Below are 22,625 nucleotides of genomic sequence, written 5' to 3'. Positions count from 1 at the left end.
ACCCGCGCCCCGCTCATCTCCCGGCTGCAGCCCCAGTGCTGCCCCGGGGTCACCTTCCCCCAGGGGGGCCGGCAACAAGAGCTGTGCCCCGCTGTCTCACACCTGCACGGTGCCATTTTCCACACAAACACACCTGGGAAGGGTTTTCTGGCTCAGGAAGAGCCAAACTAACGTGTGTTTATTTCTTTATTTCTTTATTTTCTCCCCAACACTTGTTTTTCCCCCCACAGCGCCTCAGGAAGGCCCAAACGAACGCGGATTTGTTTCTTTATTTCAGGGTGCGGGGAGGAAGGAGGAAGCGCCGTGTGACGGCGGAACGGGAGGAGCGGCGGCTGCCAGGGCCAAAGATGGCGCCGCCCTCACGGACCGAACGGAAAAGGCGCGCGCGTATCCGGTCCGTTCCGCTCCAGCATCCGGCCGCCCGGACCCGCCCGGAGCCGCTCCGCGCCCGTCGGGGCAGCGCCCAGCGCGGCCATGGCGGCGTGTCCCGCCGCGCCGCTCCTCATCAACGTCGGGGGGTCGCTGCTGGGTTTCGTGGCCACGCTCACGCTGATCCCGGCCTTCAAAGAGCATTTCTTGGCGGCGCGCCTCTTCGGCGAGGACCTGAACAAAGTCTCCCGGCGGCCCATGTGAGTAGCGGTGCCCGCCGGGCCCGGCCCGGCCCGCCACGTCCCGGCTGACCGCTGGCCTCCCCTTCCTTGCAGCCCCGAGGCGCAGGGCATGATCAGCGGGGCCGTGTTCCTCATCATCCTCTTCTGCTTCATCCCCGTGCCCTTCCTGCGGTGCTTCGTAGAGGAGCAGTGCGCGGCCTTTCCTCACGACGAGGTAGGGCTCCCGTGTGCCTGCAGCGCGGCAGCAGGGAATGCCCGTTAGTGACCGGAGCCCCGTTCTCTGTCCCGCAGTTTGTGGAGCTCATTGGCTCACTCCTTGCCATCTGCTGCATGATCTTCCTGGGCTTTGCAGACGATGTGTTGAACCTGCGCTGGCGTCACAAACTCCTTCTCCCCACCATGGCATCCCTCCCACTGCTCATGGTGTACTTCACCAACTTTGGGAACACAACCATTGTGGTGCCTAAGCCTTTCCGGGCGTTTCTGGGCATGCACTTGGACTTGGGTAAGCGCTGACTGACTGATGGTCATTAGCAATGAATCAAGGAGCACATCTCAAACTTTAACACTTGTCAGTCTCTATGCTGCAGAAGGAACCTGTGGAAGATTTGTTAATTATTCATTGAGAGGGAACATCACCAACTAAATATCATACTGGCAAGATTAGCCATCCAGATATCCAGCAAGACGTCCAGCATATATATGCTGGATATATATATATATATGCTGGATTTAGCTAGGCATAGATAAGTACCATGACTTTTCCCAGGTTTCTGGCAGTATGAGAGTGCCAAAGGCCCTTGGCCCTCAGATGCCAATAGCAGCATCGCCGCAGTTTGCTGCTGTGTTGCACATTTGCTGCAGTCACTGTGCTGTACACGTGTACATACGATAACATGTACAGGAGAAGGAACTGTTTGCTAGTACATTTTGAAATCAGTAGCTTACTGAGACACTATATAATGGATTGTCCTACAAAACAGGAAACTACAATTTCAGTAAATTGGACCACAGCCTGTTTCAAAAATGAATGCTAAAGTACTTGCCTCGTTCTGACCTGCAGGTATCCTCTACTATGTGTACATGGGCATGCTAGCAGTGTTTTGTACTAATGCCATCAACATTCTCGCTGGAATTAATGGGATTGAAGCAGGGCAGTCTCTGGTGATTGCTGCTTCCATTATCGTATTCAACCTTGTAGAGTTAAACGGTAAGGTAATGCTTGGGAGTGCAAAAAGCAAATGGAAATAAAAACCCAGATTTCAGTAGTTGGCGTAGTTAAAAAGAACCTAGTCCTGTCTCATCAGAGCCTCGGGTTTTTTTAATTTTTTTTCCTTTTTCTCCTGTAGGGGATTATCAGGATGATCACATTTTCTCTCTCTACATTATGATTCCGTTTTTTTTTACAACGCTGGGGCTGTTTTACCACAACTGGTAAGAGGATGAACATTCAGCATTCCTTTGGAAGCATATTCTTTTTCCCTTTGCAAACAAAAACATCAACATGTAAGCAATATACTGGGGTATAGACAGGCTTCTTGCTAGAACTAAGAATGCAAAGCAGCAATCCACTGGTATCTTTCATGCACCAACCTTGCCATTAGGAAATGTCTTCAGGTGGTCATGAAGCCAATTATACTGGCAGCACTGATTATGACAGACCTTTTCTCTTTTGCCTTGTGGATTGCAGGTACCCATCCCAAGTGTTTGTTGGGGACACCTTCTGTTACTTTGCTGGCATGACCTTTGCTGTGGTGGGGATCCTGGGCCACTTCAGCAAAACAATGCTCCTTTTTTTCATCCCACAAGTGCTTAACTTCCTCTACTCATTGCCTCAACTCTTCCACATTATTCCTTGTCCCCGCCACCGACTGCCAAGGTAATGTACCTGAGAGATCTATAATGGTACTAGTTTATGCCAGCTGAGAAACAATAATATACGTTGGTTGGTGCTCTTTTTAATATCTAGTTTTTTAATCTAATTTAATATAATCAAAGTAGGTTGGATGGTTAAAAGTTGGCCAGCCACGCTATTTATGGTTGAATCTATCAGCACAAGTTTCTCAAATAAATGTACTAGAAAAGAATACATTTTACATACTTAATATGTACTAGAAAAGAATACATATACATACTGTTAAGAGTATGATTATTCTCAGCTACAAGACTGAGATAAATGGATACAGGCCGTTCTTACTGCTGTTGCATTAGGATTTGCTAAGATCTTACAGTAGCAAGCATTCTGCATCACTGTGTATTATCACTGATTTTAATTATGTCTAGATATATTCAGTTCTTCTAACCTTGCAGCTTTATGCATGTGTTAGGTAGAAGAGGAGAGGAGTCTTTTATTGACTGCCCAGTCTGAGGGACCAAGGTGTGAGCAGCTGCTCCTATACAATATCAGAATATCATTACTTTCTTCACCAGTGTATTTCTTTCTCAGCAACTTGGCTTGAGATATAAATCTATTTACGTAGGGATCACTGTCTCTTTGCTCTTTCCTGACTAAGACTTTATCGTTCCTTTTAGGCTCAATGCTACAACAGGGAAGTTGGAGATGAGCTACTCCAAATTCAAAACTAAGAGCCTCTCAACCCTGGGAACATACATTCTGAAGGTAATAGCAGGAAAACATTCCAAAACTAGGCATGTTTTGAGGCAGGAGCAGCAGGATAGGAGGGAAGGCAGAACTTCTGGGTTCAGTGGTTATTTCCTGGCTCAAATCGAGAAGAACACATTATAATTAGCTCAGTCACTGTCTCTTGCAGTCACTATGTTAACTACATCTTCATAATTACTCTTCTAAAACAACCACTTGCAGCAATTGTCCTAAGACCATCATAAGCCTATCCTGTTTCTTTTGTAAGAGTCCAAGCCAAACTACTGGAATGGTACAACAAAATGGATCTAGCAAGAAGCACCAAACATACCTGATGAAATGGCAAATGGCATGCAATATTTTTTTCCCCAGGTAGTAAAGATCTTGCACATAGTAGATGTGAGGAGTGGAATGGATGAAGATGGTGAATACTCCGAGTGCAATAATATGACGCTTATTAACTTTGTTATAAAGCTGATTGGACCCATCCACGAACGAAATCTCACTCTCCTGTTGCTGCTCATTCAGGTCAGACAAACGTTCCTGGTAGCAAAGAAACATATTCTGTGATAGAAGTAGACCCAGATTTGTCTCAAGAATATCTAGGGGAAAGGGGGATGGGAAGTGTCACACACTTTACGCAAGATGCAATTAAGGTTGTGCAACTTGAGAGTCTGAGGTTTACACGGCTCCAGGAAGAAGTTGTCCTTTCTTTCAGTCCCCAGCTTCCTTAACTACGAGCTATTAAATTTTAAGGCCGTAGATTAGCTTGAGAAACTCCTCAGAGCATGAGTGCCTGGATGCTAGAAGAACAGCTGGAAAAACAGCACTGTGTTCTTGCCTTGTCACTCTAACACAGCACAGCCTTTTATTGCAGTTCTGTGTTTCAGTCATACCAAATAACAGTAGTACCGGTGTTATCTCCAGCTGGTGCCCTTACGTAAGTGTGGCATGCAACTCAGTGGTAGCTGGAGTTTGAGTGTGGTGTGGGAACATTTTGAAGCAACTCAGAATGCAAGAACATACCTTGCAGATAGTGCTGCTACTCCTACTCAATGCGTGAACTCTTACCTGGTAGACATTTTGTTTCAGAAAAGACGTAGCTTAATTGCCTACAATTCCTTCTTCAGTGTCAGTTCAAAGGTAAGAGTTTCTCCTTAGGAAAAAGCACTTAAATTCCCCTTCCAACAGAAGACTTCCAACAGAGAGAGCGGGGCTCGGGCCAAGTACATCTTGGGCAGAAGGGAATAGGAAGCGCATACAGCTTGGTCTTGAGTCAGGTCACAGTGCTACATAGTGAACAGGCCGTGTATTAAAGCACATCAAATCCATCTGTAAAGGAAGAACCTGCTGACCAGTGAACTGTCTGATGTAAGGTTTCAGATTCAGGTTGGTTATTACTGTGATTTATTTGTCTGTTTTTAATCCTAGGTCCTGGGCAGCATGATTGCATTTTCAGTGCGGTACCAGCTGGTGCGCTTATTTTATGATGTCTGACTGAGCTTCCAGGAGCGGCACCTTCCAGTGAACTGTACTAAAACAATTCAATTCATCTGATATTTTGATCTGAAAACTTGAAGCCACCTTTCAAAACATGAGGAACTGCTCCAGGCCGGCCTAGAATCACAGTTCTCTTCTTATGGACAAAGCGTCTCTGTCCTGTTCTGCTGACAGTCAGCACTGCTTGCATGTCCTTGCTACCGGGAACACCTTACAGATGGGAAATAAGCAACACGAATCTGTACAGAGTCCTTAGGGAAAGCAGGAGAAATGGAACGTCTAAATGTAAGAAACATGTTGCTGTTCCTTGAGAGAAGAAATAAGAACTGCAGCGTCTGTGAGGCTGTACGGCAGAACAAGTGAGCTGGAATTGCCCTGTTGGCTCATGAATGAGTCCATGGATGCAGAATGACGTGCTGTAATCGTACCTGTACTCAGGGCGTTCTGAGAATAAAAGAACTCGAGGTACCTTGCCATCTTCGGTTGTGCCTTGCGGACATTGACGTGCGCTGTGACATGGCCCCGCCCCCCGCTCACGTGGCCCCGCCCCCTCACCGTACCCGGCCGTGAGCGCCAACGTCCGCCGCGTGGTACGAATTTGGCGCCTTGTCTTCTGATTGGTCCGTCGCCGCCGCCAATAGGTGGGAGGTGAGCGCCAAGCCGGCCAGTCAGCAAAGAGGTTCAGGCGGCAGAGCTCCAATAGCGAGGCGCTGTGGCGCCGTCCAATCAGCGCGGCCCTGCCTTGAGGGAGGTTATAAAGCGCCGGGGCGGAGGCGCGTTCCCTTCGTCCCGCCGCAGAGCTCCGCAGATCCGGGTTGTGTGTCCGGTCCCTGCGAGGCGCCATGTCTGGCCGCGGTAAGAGTGGCGGTAAGGCCCGAGCGAAGGCCAAGTCCCGTTCCTCCCGGGCCGGGCTGCAGTTCCCCGTCGGGCGCGTCCACCGGCTGCTGCGGCGCGGCCATTACGCGGAGCGGGTCGGCGCCGGCGCGCCCGTGTACCTGGCGGCCGTGCTGGAATATCTGACGGCCGAGATCCTGGAGCTGGCGGGGAACGCGGCCCGCGACAACAAGAAGACGCGCATCATCCCGCGGCACCTGCAGCTGGCGGTGCGCAACGACGAGGAGCTCAACAAGCTGCTGGGCGGCGTCACCATCGCGCAGGGCGGCGTCCTGCCCAACATCCAGGCCGTGCTGCTGCCCAAGAAGGCGGGAGGCGCCGCCAGCCCGGCCAAGGCCGGCAAGAAGGGCGGCGGGCAGCAGTCGCAGGAATACTAGGCCGCCGGGCCGGGCTCCCCTTCCCCCACCAGCACACAAAGGCCCTTTTCAGGGCCGCTCCATTGCTCACCGGGAGAGCTGCGATCCGAGGGAAGGGACGGCCGGGGGCTGCGGGAACGAGGGGGAGCTGCGATGGGAGCGGGCGGGAGGCACGGCGTGATACTGCAGTGCAGTCACATAATGCAGATACGTGATGCTCTTCCTAAAGACTCACCTGGTGCTCACAACGTGACTGCTGCATTCAGCAGACATTGCACAGGAAATAAACGATGCTTCAGCTCCAAAACCGGAACCCAACAATGGGTTATTCTGATGTTTCTGTAAGGCACTGCAACATGGCAGTGCAACACGATGGTTCAACCATGAACTAGAGGCAAATTTCTTATGCTTCAGCACAAAGATTGCCAGTTACTGTATATCAATGCCTGTCCTCATTCTACATCTATGTAGTTGCACTGGGAACCTAATGCTGATCTCCTTCAGCATTCCTGAAGATACCAGGGCCAAATATCCACAATTTCACTAGTTTAGCAGAAAACACTTCTGTGCTGTCAGCACAGTGCAGCACTCCAGCACTGCCCCTGTTTAGTCTGACTATAACCTGTATTTGGTGCTTTGTTACTAAATGCAATTGGAGAACAATTGCTACTACATCTCTCCTCGCAACAAAACCCTTTAAACGCGTTTCACAGAGATTTTACAACTCAGGTAAACTTAGAAAAGCAAAACTCCAATTTAGTACTTCAAGTATTTTATGCCCAAATGTCAGACAAGGCTGGTGCAAGTGTTAAAAACGCTTCCTCCAAAAGCTGGTAAGTAGCTGCAAAGACTGGAGCAAGAGCTGCAGCAATCTTGCTGATCTCACAGAGGCTCAGCAGGCGTCATTCAGCTGCCGTGCCACACAAAGGATGTGCTTGGCTCCCTTGCTCAGCAGTAAATCAGCCAGTTCAATGCCAAGGTTCTCTGCAGCTTCCTGGGCCTGAGCAGGGACGTTCTTGGCTGTGATGCCAACATGCTGCACATCATCATTTGGTCCATCTTCATTCTGCAAGTACAAACATCAAAGTAAGGCTGTGGGAAGGAATGGGCAATAATAAATAAATTAAAACAATGCATGAAACCAGATATCTCATAATTGATATAGATGCACAGGGGCTATAAGGGACCTCAGGAGATCAACCAGTCTGACTCCCCTGAACGCAGGCTCCCTGCAGCAGACTGAACGGGAAACCATCCAGGAACGTTTCAAATATCTCCAGCAAAGGAGACTTTCCTTCACCTCTCTGGGCGAACTGTATGTCACCCTCCAAGACATGTTTTTCCTTATGTCTGTATGGAACTTTTGGTGTTCAGTTTGTGCCCACTGTCCCTTCTCCTACCGCTCTGTGCCACCAAAAAAAGCCTGGCCTCAACTGCTTGACTTCCATCCTTTAAGTATTAACAAGCATTGCTAAGATCCCTTCCAGCCTTTCTTCTCCAGGCTGAACAGCCCCAGGTCTCCATTTCTTTCCTCATAACAAATACTCTAGGTCTCCATCACCTCTTTGAATTTGAAGTCCAACATGATTTGCATACCTGTTGTGGATAATTAACGCTGGTCTGCATTGTTTCCTTCAGGCTTTCAGATCCATCCAAACTGTAGACTGCACCTGTCAAATATAACTTTGAAAGACAGAAGAGGTTAATAGCACAAAACCAACCCAGAAGGGAACACTTCTGCAGTCCAGTCCCATCAGATAGAACGGCAGTCTGATACAATGCAAATAACCCCTGCTAGGGAAGACACATCTTCCCAAGAAAGAACCTCAATACTTTCTAGCTTTCTACCTACTTAGTTCATAATCTGCTGTATAAATTCACTGGAGTCAAAAGGAAGAGTCTGAGATCTCAGGAGATTTTAGAAAAAGGGGGGGTGGAAAAGGAAAATAAGAATCTATCACAATAAGGGTGTTTTCTAGGACTCAGCCTCTCATTCTCAGACCCATTCTCATTCTCCTGCTTTGAACAATATCCCTATCTGCCCTGCTCAGTTGTAAAGACATCTGCTGAACCGAACATCAGAGAACATACACACAGAAAGTTTTCCATAAATAACCCCAGATACACACACAAAGATTCCTCACCTGGCCATCTTTCAGCATGGTGTTCACTGCAACAGGGACACTACAGCCACCCTCCTGCAAACAGAAAGACATTGCTACTGAGTTTCCTCCTCAGCACATACAAAGCAGAGGCCTCTGAAATGTATGTTCTGCACACAGCCCCAGCTATTGCTGTTCAAGCACTTCACAAGTTCTCCCTACTCGGCAGTTTTAATATAAAAGTGTAACAGCCTTCCCACACCACGCCATCAGCTTAACTACAGCAGAGCAGTATTTGCTGCTGCAAGTAGAAGGGCAAGGATGACACACGTACCAAACGTTTCATGAAAGCCCTCTCAGCAATGCAGCACAAAACAGTCTCTCCATCGTGTAGGGTTGATACCATATTCAGTGTCTCTTGGTCTTTGGCACGAACCTCCACCGCTAAAGCCCCCTGCAAGACAACAGTAACAGCAGAACTCCTCAACTTCAGCATCTGTGTGCACCCAGCACTGGTCACGAAACACAACTCAGAAGAGTTTGGATGTGTTTCACTGAGGGAGCAGTGTTTAAGTTCAGAGACTTTACAAAAATCATTCAAGAAACAACTAGTTCCAAGATATCCTGAGGCAACTGCTGTAAAGGGAAGCTCAGAACTTAGATGAGTACTGAAGATCAGTCACCTGACATCTATTAGCTCAGCTTCCCTCTTGTGACTACACAGATACAAACACCTGATCTGCTGTCACAACAGCATAAGTTGAATAAAAGTAAGTTCTACAGCCTCGTCCAAAGATAACAGCAACCACAAACCGATTTGTTCCCAAACAGAAAACAAAAGAAAAAAGCTTTGTACACGACAAGGACATGATTAAAACCAACACTATTTCTGGCTCACTTTCCACTTTCATCTGGTGACTACCTTCAGTATTGTCACAGGATAACTCTATAGGTGTCACTGCTCACTGTTTCCAACCTCTAAGTAACACAGCAACAGCTGTTCACCAATCAGGAATTCATCCAGTCTGGGAAATAACTGCATTACATTACAATAATGATTGCACTAAGAAATGCATCGCCAGCTCAGTTTAGCAAAGTTGATACCAATTACGCAACACTGTGTAAATTCAGCCACATGACCAGCACAGGCTGGAACAATCCACCTAGAAACAAGAATGCTAACAACACGCCTCAAGGCAGATGCTTCAGTTCCAGTTGCCAGAGTAAGGACACTGCATGTAAGGGAGTGTCACAGCACCCACACTGCCGTGCCTTTCTACAGTGAGCCCAGCAGAGCACAACACCGGCCTGCCTCGTAATTGCAGAGTTGTCCCAGGGCAGCTGCACCACACATTACCTGTACCACCGACTATTTCTGTGGTTGACAGATATCAAACCTGTTACACACAGGCTCATGGAGCTGACTTAATGTTCCTCACACACACTGAACATAAGCAGACTAACAGGCTGCAACACAAATCACTGTAATTCTTCTTTGGCAACAAACAGATCAGAGGCATTTGGTTGTCATGTTCACCACGTGACACATCACACTGCAGTCAGGCTTAACATAGAAAAATTGGAACGTACCTGTCCCACAGCATACAGACAGTCCTCAGGGCTCAGGAGCTGGAAGAAAGTAAAAACAAAGTTAAGTCATGTCGCACTATTTAAAACAAAAAGAAAGAAGGCGCAAGTGTGAAAGTCAAGCAGGTGATGGGATTTCCTACTTTGACTCTCACCTGACCAATGCGATTCTCCCAGCCCATCCTCTTCAGCCCTGCAGCAGCCAGGATTATAGCACTGAAGTCTTCCTTCTCATCTAGCTTCTTCAAGCGGGTGTTTAAATTCCCTCTCTGTACAAGTGGTTAAGTAAGTAGAGAAACAGTATGCAAACAGTTGTACAATCACTTCGCATTCACTTGACCGTGCTTAAAACCTCCAGATTAGAATCAGTTGTGGAATCATTCTGAAAGTGCTAAATATGGACAATTGTTTCTTTGAATAGAATTCTGCTGATTATTATGAAATATTGATACAAGTAAGCACTCTCAAAAAATACGTGCCATTTAAGTGCATCATTTGTATCTGACATCAAATATTTTTGCAGATCAAAGAACTGGGTTACTAGGACTGAGGTAATAATGTGTTTTACCAGCACCACTTTAGCGGCACACATCTAAACTAGCAGTCCAAAACACATTAAAGGTATCATGGACCAATCAGCATTTGGCTGCCACTTTGACAAACACAAACTGACCTCCACTAAGCAGCCTTTAGAACATTCCTGAACATGAAACGCATCAGCACCTTGAATCGCAGATAGATTAAAGCTGGGCTGTTTCTTTGTAGAATCATGAGAAAACAACAGAACAAAACACACTACAGGATAGGTTACAAGAGGCAGCCTTTGAGGAAGTTGTTCTGGCCGGACAGGTAGTATAAATCAACTTTGTCCAGATTCCACACTTTACCATTAAAGGATACGATATCCCTGAATTCCAGCTGAGGAAACTTCTTTTTGAGCTGGGCCGCTCGCCGAAGTGAACTGGTTCCAATAACACTGTTGGGAAAATTAAATCAATGAAATCCAGAATACAGCAGAACTTAACTTCACTCGAATATATGTCAGAAGTTTCAAGAAAGATTTCTGCTCCTCCAACCCCACTAGGATAGAAACAAAGCTCCAAGAACCCACCAGCTGGGTGAGAACAAGAGAATGGACATGCAGGCTAGAATGCTGCTCTGAACACACTGCCTGCACTGTATGCATCCTCCTGTAATGAGCACTACATGAAGGACCTGATATTCACTCTGGAGACTGAAGCAAGGAAGGGTCTCACTTAAGAAAGTAATACATCTCAAAGGTGGTTAAAGACATCCAAACTCAGTTTACAACATTCTCATTAGCATAGCTCTCTTCAGCAAGCAGGTTCACTGTAATGTACATTGAAAACCAGCTGAAGGCAGCACAAAAACCACTACAGAATAAAGGAAGAAGCTCACTGATTCGTCACTGGGAAATATGAACGAATCCCTCCTTTCTATTTATTTATTTATTACACTTTACTGTCTTCCCCTTATCCCTACTCACCTCTTTTCAGGAAGAAGACTGAGCGTTTTCCCACAGTTTTTGGGATGAAAGACAACAGCATCAAGTGGGTTCTCTCTTCTGCAAAAGAAGGGAAGAGGAAAATGACAGACATCATTTAACAGAAGGCTATTTACAGGTATCAGTCCCCAAAGGAACCATCCCTAGCTCCAAAAGGCTTCTCCTTTTTTAACAGCAAGGATTTTCAACAAACCTGCTGGCTACAGAACACTGGTTCTCCTGCTGTTTCAGAGAATAGTCAAAGGTCAAACAACAAAGAAAATCTAAGCCGTCATTTTCTATCATTATCCACACTGCAAAACGTTAAGTCCCTCAGGCAGTCAGGCTTTGTGCACATACTTACTTGCAAATAGCACCAATGGTAAAGCCAGGAGGAAGAGAAGTTGGCAGGTCCTTCAAGGAGTGAACTACCAGGTCAACTCTATGAATTAGAGAACAGTAATCACAACACTGAGCAGATGGTTGGGTGATGCAGTGCCAGAGACCTACAGGTAACAACAGGAAAGTGCAGATTCATTCTTGAGATTAGTTTAGAAAAGAGAAAGAACATTCAGAACTCCATAGCCAGAATTACTACCAGACTTACACAGCAATTCTAAAGAGCCACGTCACTTTTCTCTACCTTTTCTAGTATGGAAAACACTAATAAGCAGTAAATATGCTACGCAGTGTGCTAACATGGAACACTGAAATACAGTAACAAAGTAGTACAATAAAGAACACGTTTGCAAGCATGGATTAGTTTACACGAGCTCTGAGACACAAGTAACACACAAATCAGAGGAGAAAACACAAAAAAAACAGGGCAGACTAAGAGTCAGAACAGTACGACTCCAAAACGGGGCCTAAATCAGGGTACGGAGTTAAAGGAAAAAAAGAGAAAAAAAGAGAATATGTTGTATCAGAGGATTTCTTCCTTACTCAGAAAGAACAGAAAGAAACAGATCACCCTTACAGCATATAACAATAATAATAATAATAATAATAATAATAAAAATCCAGACAAGTAATAAAACTGAGCTCTTACTCATTTCTTTCAAGTGCATTTTCCAGCTCTTTGGTAAAGAGGTTTTTCTCCCCAATCTACAAGTAAATAAAGAAATACAAATCAATGAAGAAAATCTGCAAGTATATCATCAAATACTATTAGTTCTTTGTGTATTTTTAATTAATTCCCACCTGAAATAAATCCTTTACCTTAGAAAGGGCTGTGTCCAAGATCTTGTCTCCTATTGTGGACATGGCAACTGCTCAGAGGACACAAAGCAGAAGGCACGGTCAGAGCACACTGAATGGTGCATCTCCTTCACACCCAACGAGCAGCACACACTGCCACACTGTGCAAACAGCCTCTACTCAGATTCAGCTCACTTCTAAGGTTATGTTGGAAGTGAAATTGAGACTTCTTTTACATCTCAAACAACACAAAAGCAGAGAAGGCAGGTTTTGGGAACAGCCAACTCTAAAGACATTGCCCAGATTCTCAAACCGAGCAATGTAACATCATCTGTATGACAGATAAAGGTCCCAGTCAACAGGAGCTTGTCTAATCAATCATTCTCCATTGGAAAATAGCAGCAGCAGCTGCTCAGCCATGCAACCTAATCGAATTCAGACCGCTCTGCCTAGATAACATGAGGAAAATTCTCCTCCTCTTGACTCTATTCACACACCTCGCACACAACAATAACTGCCTGGCTCCTACTGCCACTACATCAGAGCAGCAACAGGAGCGGAGAAATCAAACACCACTTACTGATTTCAAAGCGGAGGTCAGGGTAAAACTCCTGGAGCATCTCAACCACACTGTCAGTCTGAATTCGGGCCAGCTGCAATGAAACCAAAACAAAGCACTGCGCACAAAGCACGAGCTGCACAGCAACTAGAGGGGACTTTGTCGTTCTTTGATAGCAGTGCATGCACGACCCTACATTCTCTGAATTGTAAGCATTAGAAATGGCTCCGAATACAACAGCTCATGCGTACAAACACTTTGAGCCTGTAACGTGACCACAGCAGTTCACAAAATAACTTTTTTAATCTCAGCAGCAAAATAACCTGCCTCATATCCAGCACTGCTGAGATCCAAGCAATAACAAGTCAAAACAACAACAATGTACTGAGTTCGGCATGAATTTTGTCACTGGTGCTTTTTTAGATCTTAAAGTAGTAAAGAAATAATGACGGCAGAAGAATCAAACAAGCACCTCTAACTACAGAGTTTTAGCTTCTTCTCTGCTAATGAGCTACGAAGCCCGGGGCAATTAACTTTGTTCTGAGGACTCTGGTTTCCCTACATACAGAATGAGCATTTAGCTTGTGGTTTCCCCAGATGCCATTGCAGCCTCAGGTAAGAAAAAGCAGCAGCATGTGTGCGATCTGCGCTCTGACATCCACATGTAACTCTGCAGCACTCAATGTTCCTCAGACCCTGCTACCAGAACGAGGAGTTTATCGCAGAACAAAGGTCTGAAGGCCGGTTATCTCCTGGAGCCGGCTCTTCCCCCTGCAGCAGGACGGCAGGAGATACCCGCTGTATCTCTGGACACGTTCAGCCTTTGGGGCGGGTGCTCTGCCTCACCCCTCCAAGAGCCGCACGAGGCTTCCAACTGAATGACCCCCGTTACCGCAGGTGCCACGTTAATGGAAGCGGCGCTGAGAACAAACGTTCCGTCCCAGGGAATTGTTCGCAACTTTTTCCTCGCGCTCCCAACAAACGACCCGGAACAGCGGAGCGACGCTGAGCGATCCCGGCTGCGGGACGGAGCGCCGCTGTCCCCGCAGAGCCGGGCAGGGCAGCAGCACCTCCCGGCTCAGGCCGAGTCCCGCTCAGGGCTCGGTTCCCCGGCGGTCACGGCCGCCGCTTTTCGCGCAGGGAAACACGCAGAGCCCGAGTCCACCCCGGGCTCCGGCACCTGCAGCCCGGCACCACGTACCTGGCTCCGGCGGGTCCCCACGCGGATCGCCCTGCCGCCGCCCACGCCGTTCTGGCCCTGCAGTAACGACGCGCCGTTAGCGGCCCCGCAGCGCAGCCCGTCCCGGCCCGTCCCGCCCCGACTCACCGCCGGGCGCTGCTCCGCCATGACGCCGCTCCGCCCGCTGCTCCCCGGCACAACCCGCCGCCCCGCCCCAAAGCGCGTCACGTCCGTGGGGCCGCACACGTGACGAGCCCCGGCCCCGCCGCTCCCCGGTTCGCACGGAGGGCACAGCCGGCTCGGATCCGTTTATTAGTGCACAGCAAAAGGAGACCGAGGGGGGGGTACAACCCGAGAAGGCGCCCGGCGCAACGAGCACAGCTCAGGTATTGCGCTTAGCGTGCATCAGCAGCTCCCGCTGCAGACCAGCCTCGATGGTCGTAGCTGACTTCCCCAACGGCAGATCCGTGATCAGGGTGAGCTTGTTAAAAACGCCCCGACCGAAGTAGTCAGCGACCACAGAGAAGCCGTCATTGGAGCACTGCAGCTGCAAGACACAATCAGCGCCAGCAGGAGATGGTCAGAGGATCCTGCCTCCAGAACATCCCCTGTCAGCCCTTCACTTACAGCCCCGTATTACATACAGCAGTTTAAAATCACTCATTTGCTATTTCATGCACACCCCACACACAGCAAACTTTTCTGACACTGAGATAGGTGCCATGAGCATGAAGCTACTGCCTCAGTTGCACTAGTTTATCTTTCATATTTGCAGAACATCAAGGATTCTCTGTGCTCCAGCTGCTGAATCACAGGATTGCTTAAAGAGCACTCAGCTCCATGAATCTACAGTCAGCAGAACCTTCTTTACAAGATACTTTCAACACTATCCTCCTTTAACAGCCCCTGGGGGGAGGGGAGCGTCTGTCTGCAAAAGCAGTCTAAACTTAAAAGACACACACCCACGGGAAATATTACCATACCTGATGCTGGAACTGATCGTGCAGGTCTCTCTTCTGCTCCTGGGCTCGGATCATGTCCATCACTTTGCGATTTTCAGGCATACAAGTGGGACACTCTGAATCACTCTCAGAGTAGCTTTCAAAGCAGTGCTGGTGGAAGGAATGGCCACACAGGAAGTGGACTGAGGGCAGCTCCAGGGCACTGGTGCAAATGCTGCACTTGGTCTTCTGAAAGATCTTGGGACTGAAACAGGGAGAGAAAGCAGAAGGGAAAAAAAAAATGTATTTTTCTTTAGTTAGAAAATAATATTCCAGTATAAGACAAGACATCACAGTCCTGCACCTTGCTTTCAGCTCTTCAATCTCCTTACGGATCCTTGTAGTTTCTTCTCGGTATTTTTGAATTCTCTGCCCATCTTGCTCTATCTGGCAGCTCTGCTTCTGCAGCTTGTTGACAAGATAATCCTTAATCACAGATAATGTGGCTGTGGAGTTGTGAGCCAGTGTCTGTACAACTGAGGATAAATCAACATTAGTCAAAATGCAAGTGAAGAAAATTCAGCTACGCTGGTTCTCACATGATAGACTACTTTCCATTCACAGGAAACTTACACGCAGAAATATTCCACACTCCTACTGAACCAGAAAGTTCATTTAAAGATGCGATTTCAGCTTGCCCTCTGGAGGGTCCCCCAGCTTCCAAAGCCATGACTACGAGTACATTTAAATAGCACAGACCAAAAGGGCAAAGCAAGAATCTAGTGGACTGAACTCTCAACTTCCCCACCAGTCCACAGAAAGACCTTAGTAAACCCTTCACCTCTCCACACTGACAAAACAGAAATAACACACAGACATCTCCACAACTGATATGGCAGATTTTTCTTCTCCAAATTGCGGAGCTGCCACTGGCATCACTTTTTCCTCTACAGCAAATTATTATTTTAATTTGTGGGCTCAGACTTCATTGATACTTCTTCCACATTCCTAGTCTTGTTTTTTGTTTCCCCAACTTCAGGCCACATGTCATTATTACCAAGAAGTGGAGGCATAAGATTCTTGTTCTCTATGTGTTTCAGCACTGCAGCAATATACTCCTTGCAGTCTTCCTCCTTCCGTGCAAAGTAGCCAAGAGCCTGTTCCCAAAGACAAGCCTCCTGGTCCCCGTACAACTCACACACCTCGATCACTTTCTTGTACTGCTCGTTCTGCATGTGGTAGTGCATGATCTGTTGGAAACTGGACAAGAAAGCAACACATCAGTTGGAAAAAAATCTACCTTTTGAGAGGTTATGGGGCCTCACACAATGCCCAAACATTCCCACAGAAGCCAAGACTTGTCTGCCATCCATTCTCTATATCATTGTACTGCTCTAGAAGGAGGATATTTTCAGCTGAGCAATGATGTATGTGGTTCCTGTCTTGAGATACTCAAGAGGTCCTTACCGTTGTAGGGCAGGGGCACTTAGGGCTCAGAAATCCCTGAGATGGGGCAAGCAACAAGACTCTGGGGAGAAAAACAGCACTCACAGTTTGCCCTGTTCATAGAGGTAGAGGACACCATCCTTGAAATTGTGCATCTGACATAAGACCAAGGCCTTATCAAAGACTGTTTTGAACCTTCCGCTCTTCAGGAGAGTGAGTGCTTCATCATGCAGCTTCTCCTTGATCTATGGAAAACAGGAATGGAATGGCAGGGGAGAAGAAAGAAACAGGATAGTTATGTACCAAAATCTGAAAACAATCTGCAGCTTTTCTAGAGAGGAGCAAAGTTCTGATGTTTGCTCTCTACCCCTTTTAAGTAATAAAGGCAAATTCTTTTATCCAAACAGCCGGCACCTTCAAAGATTAAGGCAAGCATATACAGTTTTATGAGAAAGACGTTCACCCACAGATACTGCACTGTCTGGAATCTGTACTTAAATGGGATTCATACAAAACATGCTTGCCTCACTGAAAGAAGTATTCCCCCAGCTAGTTAGGCTCCATTCCATTTGTCCAATAAAAAAGCATACTGTCTTATATTAAGGGTCCCCACCTGAAAAGGTTATGGAGAATTCCTGAACACCAAAGCTTCAACCCAAAATAGAAAACCAAAGATCAAACCTGCTTATCTAGTTCGTGTGCCCAATTCTGGAGGCGAAGTTCCAATAAAGTGTCATAGACACCTTGTGGAGAGTCAGACTGCACCTCAGTCATGTGCTCCAGAAAAGCCTTCAGTTCTCGGGAGTTGTTTGCAAAGATTGGAATAAACTCCTCAGAATTTGCCTGAAAAATAACCAGGGAATTAACAAAAAAAACAACAAAACTTGACCACCCACCCCAGTCACAGCCAGGCACGTTCTTCCCTAAAATTTGTACAGCTCACTCCCAGAATGACCCACAACAGATACATCACGGTACAATTACTGCAGTGGTCTAAAGTGCACTGCCCAGAACCGATCGTCTCATCACTAGGACAACCAATATACTAGAATGTGGCTTCTCATTATGCTTAAAACATCAGGCATGCAGGAGCACTGGCTGCAAAGTTACTATTACCAAGCAATACATCTCAGTCTAAGCAAACCATACCTTTTTTCCTTCCAGAATCCCAGAGCCTTCACTATCTCCTGATGGCCGGTAATCAGTGCAAAGGTTCTTCAACAGTTCCGTTGTCTCTTTAGGGACATGGTGCATCAGGATCTTACCATACCGCTTCATATTACTCTCAGCTTGATCAAAAGGCAGTTTTCCAATGTAGTGCAAAGCCTCTTGATAGTTCTGTGGAGGCAGCCAGCAAGTATCACATAACATTAGCCTCTGCTAATGTTTTTCCTTATGTCTAACCCAAATCTCCTCTGATACAACTTGTGGCCAATCCTCAGGTCCTATTTGTTGTCTGGGAGAAGAGGCCAAACCCCTCCTCACCACAGCCTCCCTTCAGGAAACTGTAGAGTGCAATGAGGTCTCCCCTGAGCTTCCTCTTCTCCTGACTAAACAGTCCCAGCTCCCTCAGCCACTCCTCATAAGGCCTGTGCTCCAGACACCTCACCGCTTTCATCGCCCTTCTCTGGGCATATTCCAGGGCCTCAATGTCTTTCTTGTAGTGAGGGGCCCAAAACCAAATGCTGTACTAAAGGTGTGGCCACACCAGAGCCAATTACATGGGGAATAAGAGCTGAGGACAGTGAAATAAGATTCCCACCAGCAAAAGAGGCTAGAGAAGCAATATTCAGTAAGAACACAAGAACACGAGAGCAATAACACCTCACCTTAATGTCTTCTAGCTGGATTTTGAGGTACCATTCATGATGGGCATGCTTTTCTGCCAAGTATACAGCATGGGAGTAGTAACCTGCTTGACGAAGCACCTTGATTGCTGTTTCCACATCAAAACGGACCTCACTCTCACTAGCCTACAACAGAAGCAGAATGATTGTGGACTATAGGAATTATGCCAAAGGACAAGCAGAAATTTGAGTGTGAGAAAGAAAGCCAGAGCACTGACAGTTCAGTACGTCTTGAGCAAGGCAAAGATCACATGCAAAAAGGTAGTAGAAGTTTATCCACCTCTCAGTAAACAGCTAGTCACACTAACAAAAACCGGCACACTTCGAACTGGAACAGGAAGCCAGCAGAACTGAAAACGTAACTAAGAGCTTAGAAGTAAAGCATCACAAACAAAAGCACTGAGGCACAAATTCATTCTTTTCTTTCTTAACAGCCCCACAGGAGACAATTTACACTGTTACCACCACTCCCTCAACTATCATGAAATAATGCGAAATTCTTAAGTCATCACCGTCCCATTACCTTAATGAACTCCTCCAACTTGGTGCTGTCTTTGAGTTTAGTATAGCAGTTTAGCAGAAGCGTAGTATGATCTGCATTGGCAAGAGATTGCAAATGGAGTGTCTGCAGATAAGCAGTGAGATTGTGGATGCGCTGTGCATCTAGGAATTTCCGAATAACATAAGATGGTTCCAGTTTCCCTATAGTTCTGGGAGAGGAAAAGTCACGTCACAACACAGCCAGGGAATAAAAAAACAAGATTAATTTGTATTAATTTGTAACAGAACACCGAACACTAACTCACCTGGGATCACTTAGCTACAAAAGTAACAAGCAGATATGATGCAAGACCATCCATCTAAACACACAGAGAAAGCTCCCATCTGTACTACACTGCCCTTGCTTTGAACAACCCCTGCGTACCGGATATATTGCTGGATGGCTCCATCATGGTTCCCCTTGTTATAGAGATGATCGCCATACTGCCGGAAAATCTCTGACAGGCCGTCACTGTCCAGGTGGTGACTCTTGGCTAGATTAATGGCCATTTCAAATAAGTTCTTCCTGAAGAGCATCTATTAAAATTCAGCATAAGTATGAAGGAAATACCACATCCCAAAACCTGCCTGGAGAACAACTTGTTTCATTTTGGTGCTGGACAGGTACATACATTGAGGCTTTTAAATACTAAGAGCTCTGCACACTGGTTATGTTATGTCGGAGAGTTATGGAGATCACTTGTTACACTGTAACACATTCACCTGAACCCTTCTACTTCCTTCATCTGTAGAGCCAGTACAATCCCCCCTGCAGACATAAAGCAAAGTAATAACAAACAATACATGCCTCGAGTTTGGTTTGGGCATCCTTCTCCTGCAGTACGTGGATCTTCCCATCTCTGGTCAGAACATACAAAGAACCCCACTCTGCTAAGACATCTACTACATCATCAAAGATTGAGCTGTATGCAATGAATTTGTTGCACAAGTCGTAGATATTCAGAACTTGTTTGTCTGAATTCTGCGTCTCACTCCCAGCAAACTCTGACCTGGAGAGCAGAAGAAAGTTTTTTAGAGGGAAAGCCAAAAACTGAAACAATTAAAAAAAAACAAAAACAAAATAAACCAAAATACACACAACCATACTTTGGAGAAGTCTTTCGGTCCTTGGAGACAATGATGAGGTACCCCCGGTACCAGTGAACAATCAGCTTCTGTCCCTCAAAAGCAAAGCAGGGGCCTCGTTCATCTGGCTGATAGAGGTACACACACTCATTTCCTGCTACAATGAACTGGAGGTCCTGAGAGGGGTCGCTCAGAGAAGAACAGTGCAATCCACAGCCATGAGTGTCCAGCTCCAGATGAGAATAGTCTTTCACAGAAAGCAGGTAAGACTACAGAGAAAATGCAAGGTTTTGGGGCTTACCTGAAATAGACTTTGAAGACAGTGCAATTAAAAGTCAGATTCTCACTTTTTCAAATTCAATTCCCACCTGGATGTTCTCCGTGGTCACCACAAACAGATGTGTCGTTTTGCCAGACTGTCGAAAAGCAAGACCAGTTACTGGGTAACTGCCTTCATGGAGGATCTGGGTCTTACTATGTCGGTCTCGAGTGATGTCTCCTTTTGTAAGTACAACACTCCCATCTGCAAAACCTTATGAAAAGGACAGAGCAAACCGTTCAACTTCTGCGGCATGCTTGAAATATTATCCAGGGTAAGTTAAGTCACACACAGTCAATGACAGAAAATTTGCTTGCCAGCTAAGTATCAAGTGCCTACACTACTGCAGGCTCTCAGTTAAATACCTATCAATCTCTCCCCATGCATGACGTCACTGTTCATCAGTGCACAAATCATTATTAATTAAAATTATTACAAGGTCAGTTATATTTACCAATAGCCATGAAATTCAGATTCTCATGGACAGTTAGACAGGACACAACTGTGGGCTTGTTACCCGGGATTGCTGGGAAAATTCGTGTGCAAAGAGGATTGCCACCATCACGTTTCTCCAAATTCCATACTTTAACCTAAAAACAATAAATATTACATTATCAAAAAAACAAAACACCATGAGATGTTCGAAACAAGCTACTTAAGAATCAACTACAACACCACAGTATCTTTTCCTTTGTCGTTTAACTTACCAACGGGTTAATGCCCTCTTCATCCTCACCAACAGAAACCAAGATACTGTGCTGCTTCAGCTGGTACAGGTGCGTTACCCTTAGCTTGTAAGCTTGGAAACCACTGAGTTGAAGTGAGCGAGGCAAAAACCAGATCCGACCTTCCATATGTACATCACAGTTAAGGAATACAAAGGAAAAGGTAAAAATGGAAGAACATTTTCTAAGAACATCAGAATTAAAGTCTTAACAGCTCCTTGTTGTTGGTCTCTGGGAAGCCTGCAGCAAACAGACTCTTGTAGTCACTTATGAGACCCCAAACAGGTAACGACGGCCCTGTACCGTGCAAGGGGCAGCGATGCCCAGGAGCTGCCGCACACCTGAGAACTGCCGGGCCCGCCTGGAGCCCACAGCGAACAGGGCACAGCTCCTCTCACCCTCTACATGGGGCCCACACCACGAACCCGGTGCAGGCCCAGCCCCGTATCTCTTGCGGCCGCCGCGCAGGATATCTCCGAACACAAGGCTTCCCCGGCCCGAGTCGCAGACCGTGATGCCCGGAGGTAACGCGAAGGGCTTCCCTCCACCCCCGTCCAGCCCCGGCGGCTCCTTCACCAGCTCCCTGTCGAAGAACACGAAGCGGCGCCATTGCAGGTAGGCAGCCATGTTGGGTCGAGCTCCTCACGTGACCGACCCCCCCAACCCCTTCGTGTCACGAGACCAAGGACGCCGGAAGTCGCAGTCTGGCGCACTGCGCATGCGCCGAAGCTCAGCGAGGGTCGGGGTGACTGCCGTGCGAACGGGTGGGTGGGATGATAGATATCGTGAGCTGATATAACGTCAGCTGATATCGTTATCTGCTTTGGAAACGCGATCGTAGGAACTTCATCCTTGAGGAAGTCCATCTTGCTAACTGCACACCGGATCGGTTTTTAGTTTACTTTACATGGTGCCATAAACTCTTCTGGCCGGTTTTACATTTCCCATCTGGAACAATTGTACATTATCTGTCACGAAGCAGCCTGCAATCCACGGCAGCTCCTTGGGTTCGATTCTTGTTATTGTCAGTGTCTGCACAGCCCGGGGAGGAACGTTGGTAGCGGGGAAATCTGACACCAAAACTGAAATACTAAAATAAAATTAAAAATAAAAGCTTTCTGAATAACAGCGTGTGAGTTACCTCATAAACCTCCATTTCCCGTGCGCTGCTCCAGCCCCGCTCACCGCAGCGCAGATCCAGCACGGGCCGCCAGGGGGCGCAGCGCCCCGCGGAGACGGACGGGCACAACAGGAAAAGCGGCCACCAGCTGTCAGCGAACAGCTCGGCTCACAGCGAACCACCCACATGGAGGATCCAGCACAGCTCCTTCCCAGCGGAGTCAGCCCTTAAATGGGGGCTGAGAGGTGCAGGCTCCAGCCCTTCCACCCGCACGGCTGAGCTGCCTTCACCTGCGCCTCACCTGCATTTCACCTGCATTTCACCTGTGCTCCTGTGGCTCACCGGCTCTTTTCCCCAGGGCCGCGGACAAGGGGAGGAAAGAGGGCGGGCAGGAGGGCGGGAGGCGGCTCCCGCTGTGCCGTGTATCACCGCCCGGTGCCGCCCGCTGTTGCCGTGTAGCCCCGCCCCGTAGCCCCGCCCCGTGACCCCGCCCCGTAACCCCGCCCCGT

General features: G+C 47.3%; 4 protein-coding genes and 2 long non-coding RNA genes across 19 annotated transcripts; 2 read left to right on the top strand and 4 right to left on the bottom strand.

Annotated features, from left to right (window-relative positions):
• Positions 1-337: 337 nt before the first annotated feature.
• On the top strand, positions 338-5,181 carry DPAGT1 (dolichyl-phosphate N-acetylglucosaminephosphotransferase 1). 5 transcript variants are annotated; one of them, XM_015883807.3, is made up of 9 exons: positions 440-629; positions 705-825; positions 903-1,116; positions 1,675-1,821; positions 1,961-2,045; positions 2,302-2,490; positions 3,144-3,231; positions 3,586-3,741; positions 4,645-5,181. In XM_015883807.3, the coding sequence occupies exons 1-9, from the start codon at positions 475-477 to the stop codon at positions 4,708-4,710; spliced, it is 1,221 nt and encodes a 406-aa protein (XP_015739293.1). In that variant the 5' UTR covers positions 440-474; the 3' UTR covers positions 4,711-5,181. The 5 variants fall into 5 exon arrangements, with proteins under 5 accessions (XP_085382326.1, XP_085382325.1, XP_015739293.1 ...); XM_032449067.2 differs by lacking the exon at positions 705-825; XM_085526201.1 differs by lacking the exon at positions 1,675-1,821.
• On the bottom strand, positions 1,978-3,683 carry LOC146755296 (uncharacterized). Of its 2 annotated transcripts, none has more exons than XR_014938301.1 (2): positions 3,545-3,678; positions 1,978-2,093 (listed from the first exon to the last, which is right to left on the bottom strand). It is a non-coding gene; the product is annotated as an uncharacterized LOC146755296 (long non-coding RNA). The 2 variants fall into 2 exon arrangements; XR_014938300.1 differs by lacking the exon at positions 1,978-2,093 and adding an exon at positions 2,342-2,533 and having other exon boundaries at positions 3,545-3,683.
• Positions 5,182-5,555: 374 nt separating the features above from the next.
• Positions 5,556-6,270, top strand: H2AX (H2A.X variant histone). The gene has a single exon (XM_015883812.3). It carries the CDS (start codon positions 5,556-5,558, stop codon positions 5,982-5,984), a length of 429 nt encoding a protein of 142 aa, XP_015739298.1. The 3' UTR covers positions 5,985-6,270.
• A 448-nt stretch (positions 6,271-6,718) lies between these two features.
• Positions 6,719-14,290, bottom strand: HMBS (hydroxymethylbilane synthase). Of its 9 annotated transcripts, none has more exons than XM_015883811.2 (14): positions 14,240-14,290; positions 14,114-14,170; positions 12,934-13,006; positions 12,375-12,424; positions 12,205-12,260; positions 11,521-11,662; positions 11,160-11,237; positions 10,553-10,628; positions 9,808-9,921; positions 9,656-9,694; positions 8,400-8,519; positions 8,108-8,161; positions 7,560-7,646; positions 6,719-7,029 (listed from the first exon to the last, which is right to left on the bottom strand). In XM_015883811.2, exons 5-14 carry the CDS (start codon positions 12,221-12,223, stop codon positions 6,856-6,858), a joined length of 903 nt encoding a protein of 300 aa, XP_015739297.1. In that variant the 5' UTR covers positions 12,224-12,260; positions 12,375-12,424; positions 12,934-13,006; positions 14,114-14,170; positions 14,240-14,290; the 3' UTR covers positions 6,719-6,855. The 9 variants fall into 9 exon arrangements, 7 of the variants coding, with proteins under 7 accessions (XP_015739297.1, XP_032304961.2, XP_015739295.2 ...); XM_032449070.2 differs by having other exon boundaries at positions 6,719-7,055; positions 11,521-11,598; XM_015883809.3 differs by having other exon boundaries at positions 11,521-11,598.
• Positions 14,291-14,385: 95 nt separating this feature from the next.
• VPS11 (VPS11 core subunit of CORVET and HOPS complexes) lies at positions 14,386-21,648 on the bottom strand. The gene is made up of 16 exons (XM_015883798.3): positions 21,470-21,648; positions 20,979-21,127; positions 20,726-20,861; positions 20,321-20,484; positions 19,974-20,221; positions 19,675-19,876; positions 19,252-19,403; positions 18,850-19,036; positions 18,309-18,452; positions 17,629-17,817; positions 17,161-17,322; positions 16,585-16,724; positions 16,091-16,293; positions 15,398-15,569; positions 15,076-15,298; positions 14,386-14,639 (listed from the first exon to the last, which is right to left on the bottom strand). The coding sequence occupies exons 1-16, from the start codon at positions 21,621-21,623 to the stop codon at positions 14,475-14,477; spliced, it is 2,790 nt and encodes a 929-aa protein (XP_015739284.2). The 5' UTR covers positions 21,624-21,648; the 3' UTR covers positions 14,386-14,474.
• A 234-nt stretch (positions 21,649-21,882) lies between these two features.
• On the bottom strand, positions 21,883-22,315 carry LOC146755295 (uncharacterized). Its single transcript, XR_014938297.1, has 2 exons — positions 22,182-22,315; positions 21,883-22,114 (listed from the first exon to the last, which is right to left on the bottom strand). It is a non-coding gene; the product is annotated as an uncharacterized LOC146755295 (long non-coding RNA).
• Positions 22,316-22,625: the final 310 nt, after the last annotated feature.

This window comes from Coturnix japonica, chromosome 34 (genome assembly GCF_054131305.1).
Source record: "Coturnix japonica strain WE chromosome 34, WE-NBRP24, whole genome shotgun sequence".
Taxonomy (NCBI): Eukaryota; Metazoa; Chordata; class Aves; order Galliformes; family Phasianidae; genus Coturnix; species Coturnix japonica.
The sequence above is the reverse complement of the archived record's forward strand: the minus strand, read 5'-3'. Positions and strand labels throughout refer to the sequence as shown.

Excerpts from the sequence above, each read along its gene's own strand:
- VPS11 (XM_015883798.3), bottom strand. The coding sequence starts at position 21,623 with ATGGCTGCCTACCTGCAATGGCGCCGCTTCGTGTTCTTCGACAGGGAG. Across the intron at positions 19,037-19,251 it reads GCCATCCAGCAATATATCCG|AACTATAGGGAAACTGGAAC; the intron begins GTACGCAGGGGT and ends TTCCTCTCCCAG. Across the intron at positions 17,323-17,628 it reads GGATTCTGGAAGGAAAAAAG|GCAAATTCTGAGGAGTTTAT; the intron begins GTATGGTTTGCT and ends GTTATTTTTCAG.
- DPAGT1 (XM_085526199.1), top strand. The coding sequence starts at position 348 with ATGGCGCCGCCCTCACGGACCGAACGGAAAAGGCGCGCGCGTATCCGG. Across the intron at positions 630-704 it reads AAAGTCTCCCGGCGGCCCAT|CCCCGAGGCGCAGGGCATGA; the intron begins GTGAGTAGCGGT and ends CCTTCCTTGCAG. Across the intron at positions 1,117-1,960 it reads GGGCATGCACTTGGACTTGG|GGGATTATCAGGATGATCAC; the intron begins GTAAGCGCTGAC and ends TTTCTCCTGTAG.
- HMBS (XM_085526202.1), bottom strand. The coding sequence starts at position 14,260 with ATGGCGGAGCAGCGCCCGGCGGTGAGTCGGGGCGGGACGGGCCGGGAC. Across the intron at positions 13,007-14,113 it reads TGGGGACCCGCCGGAGCCAG|CTGGCCCGAATTCAGACTGA; the intron begins GTACGTGGTGCC and ends GTTTCATTGCAG. Across the intron at positions 9,695-9,807 it reads GGGAGAATCGCATTGGTCAG|CTCCTGAGCCCTGAGGACTG; the intron begins GTGAGAGTCAAA and ends ACTTTCTTCCAG.
- H2AX (XM_015883812.3), top strand. The coding sequence starts at position 5,556 with ATGTCTGGCCGCGGTAAGAGTGGCGGTAAGGCCCGAGCGAAGGCCAAG.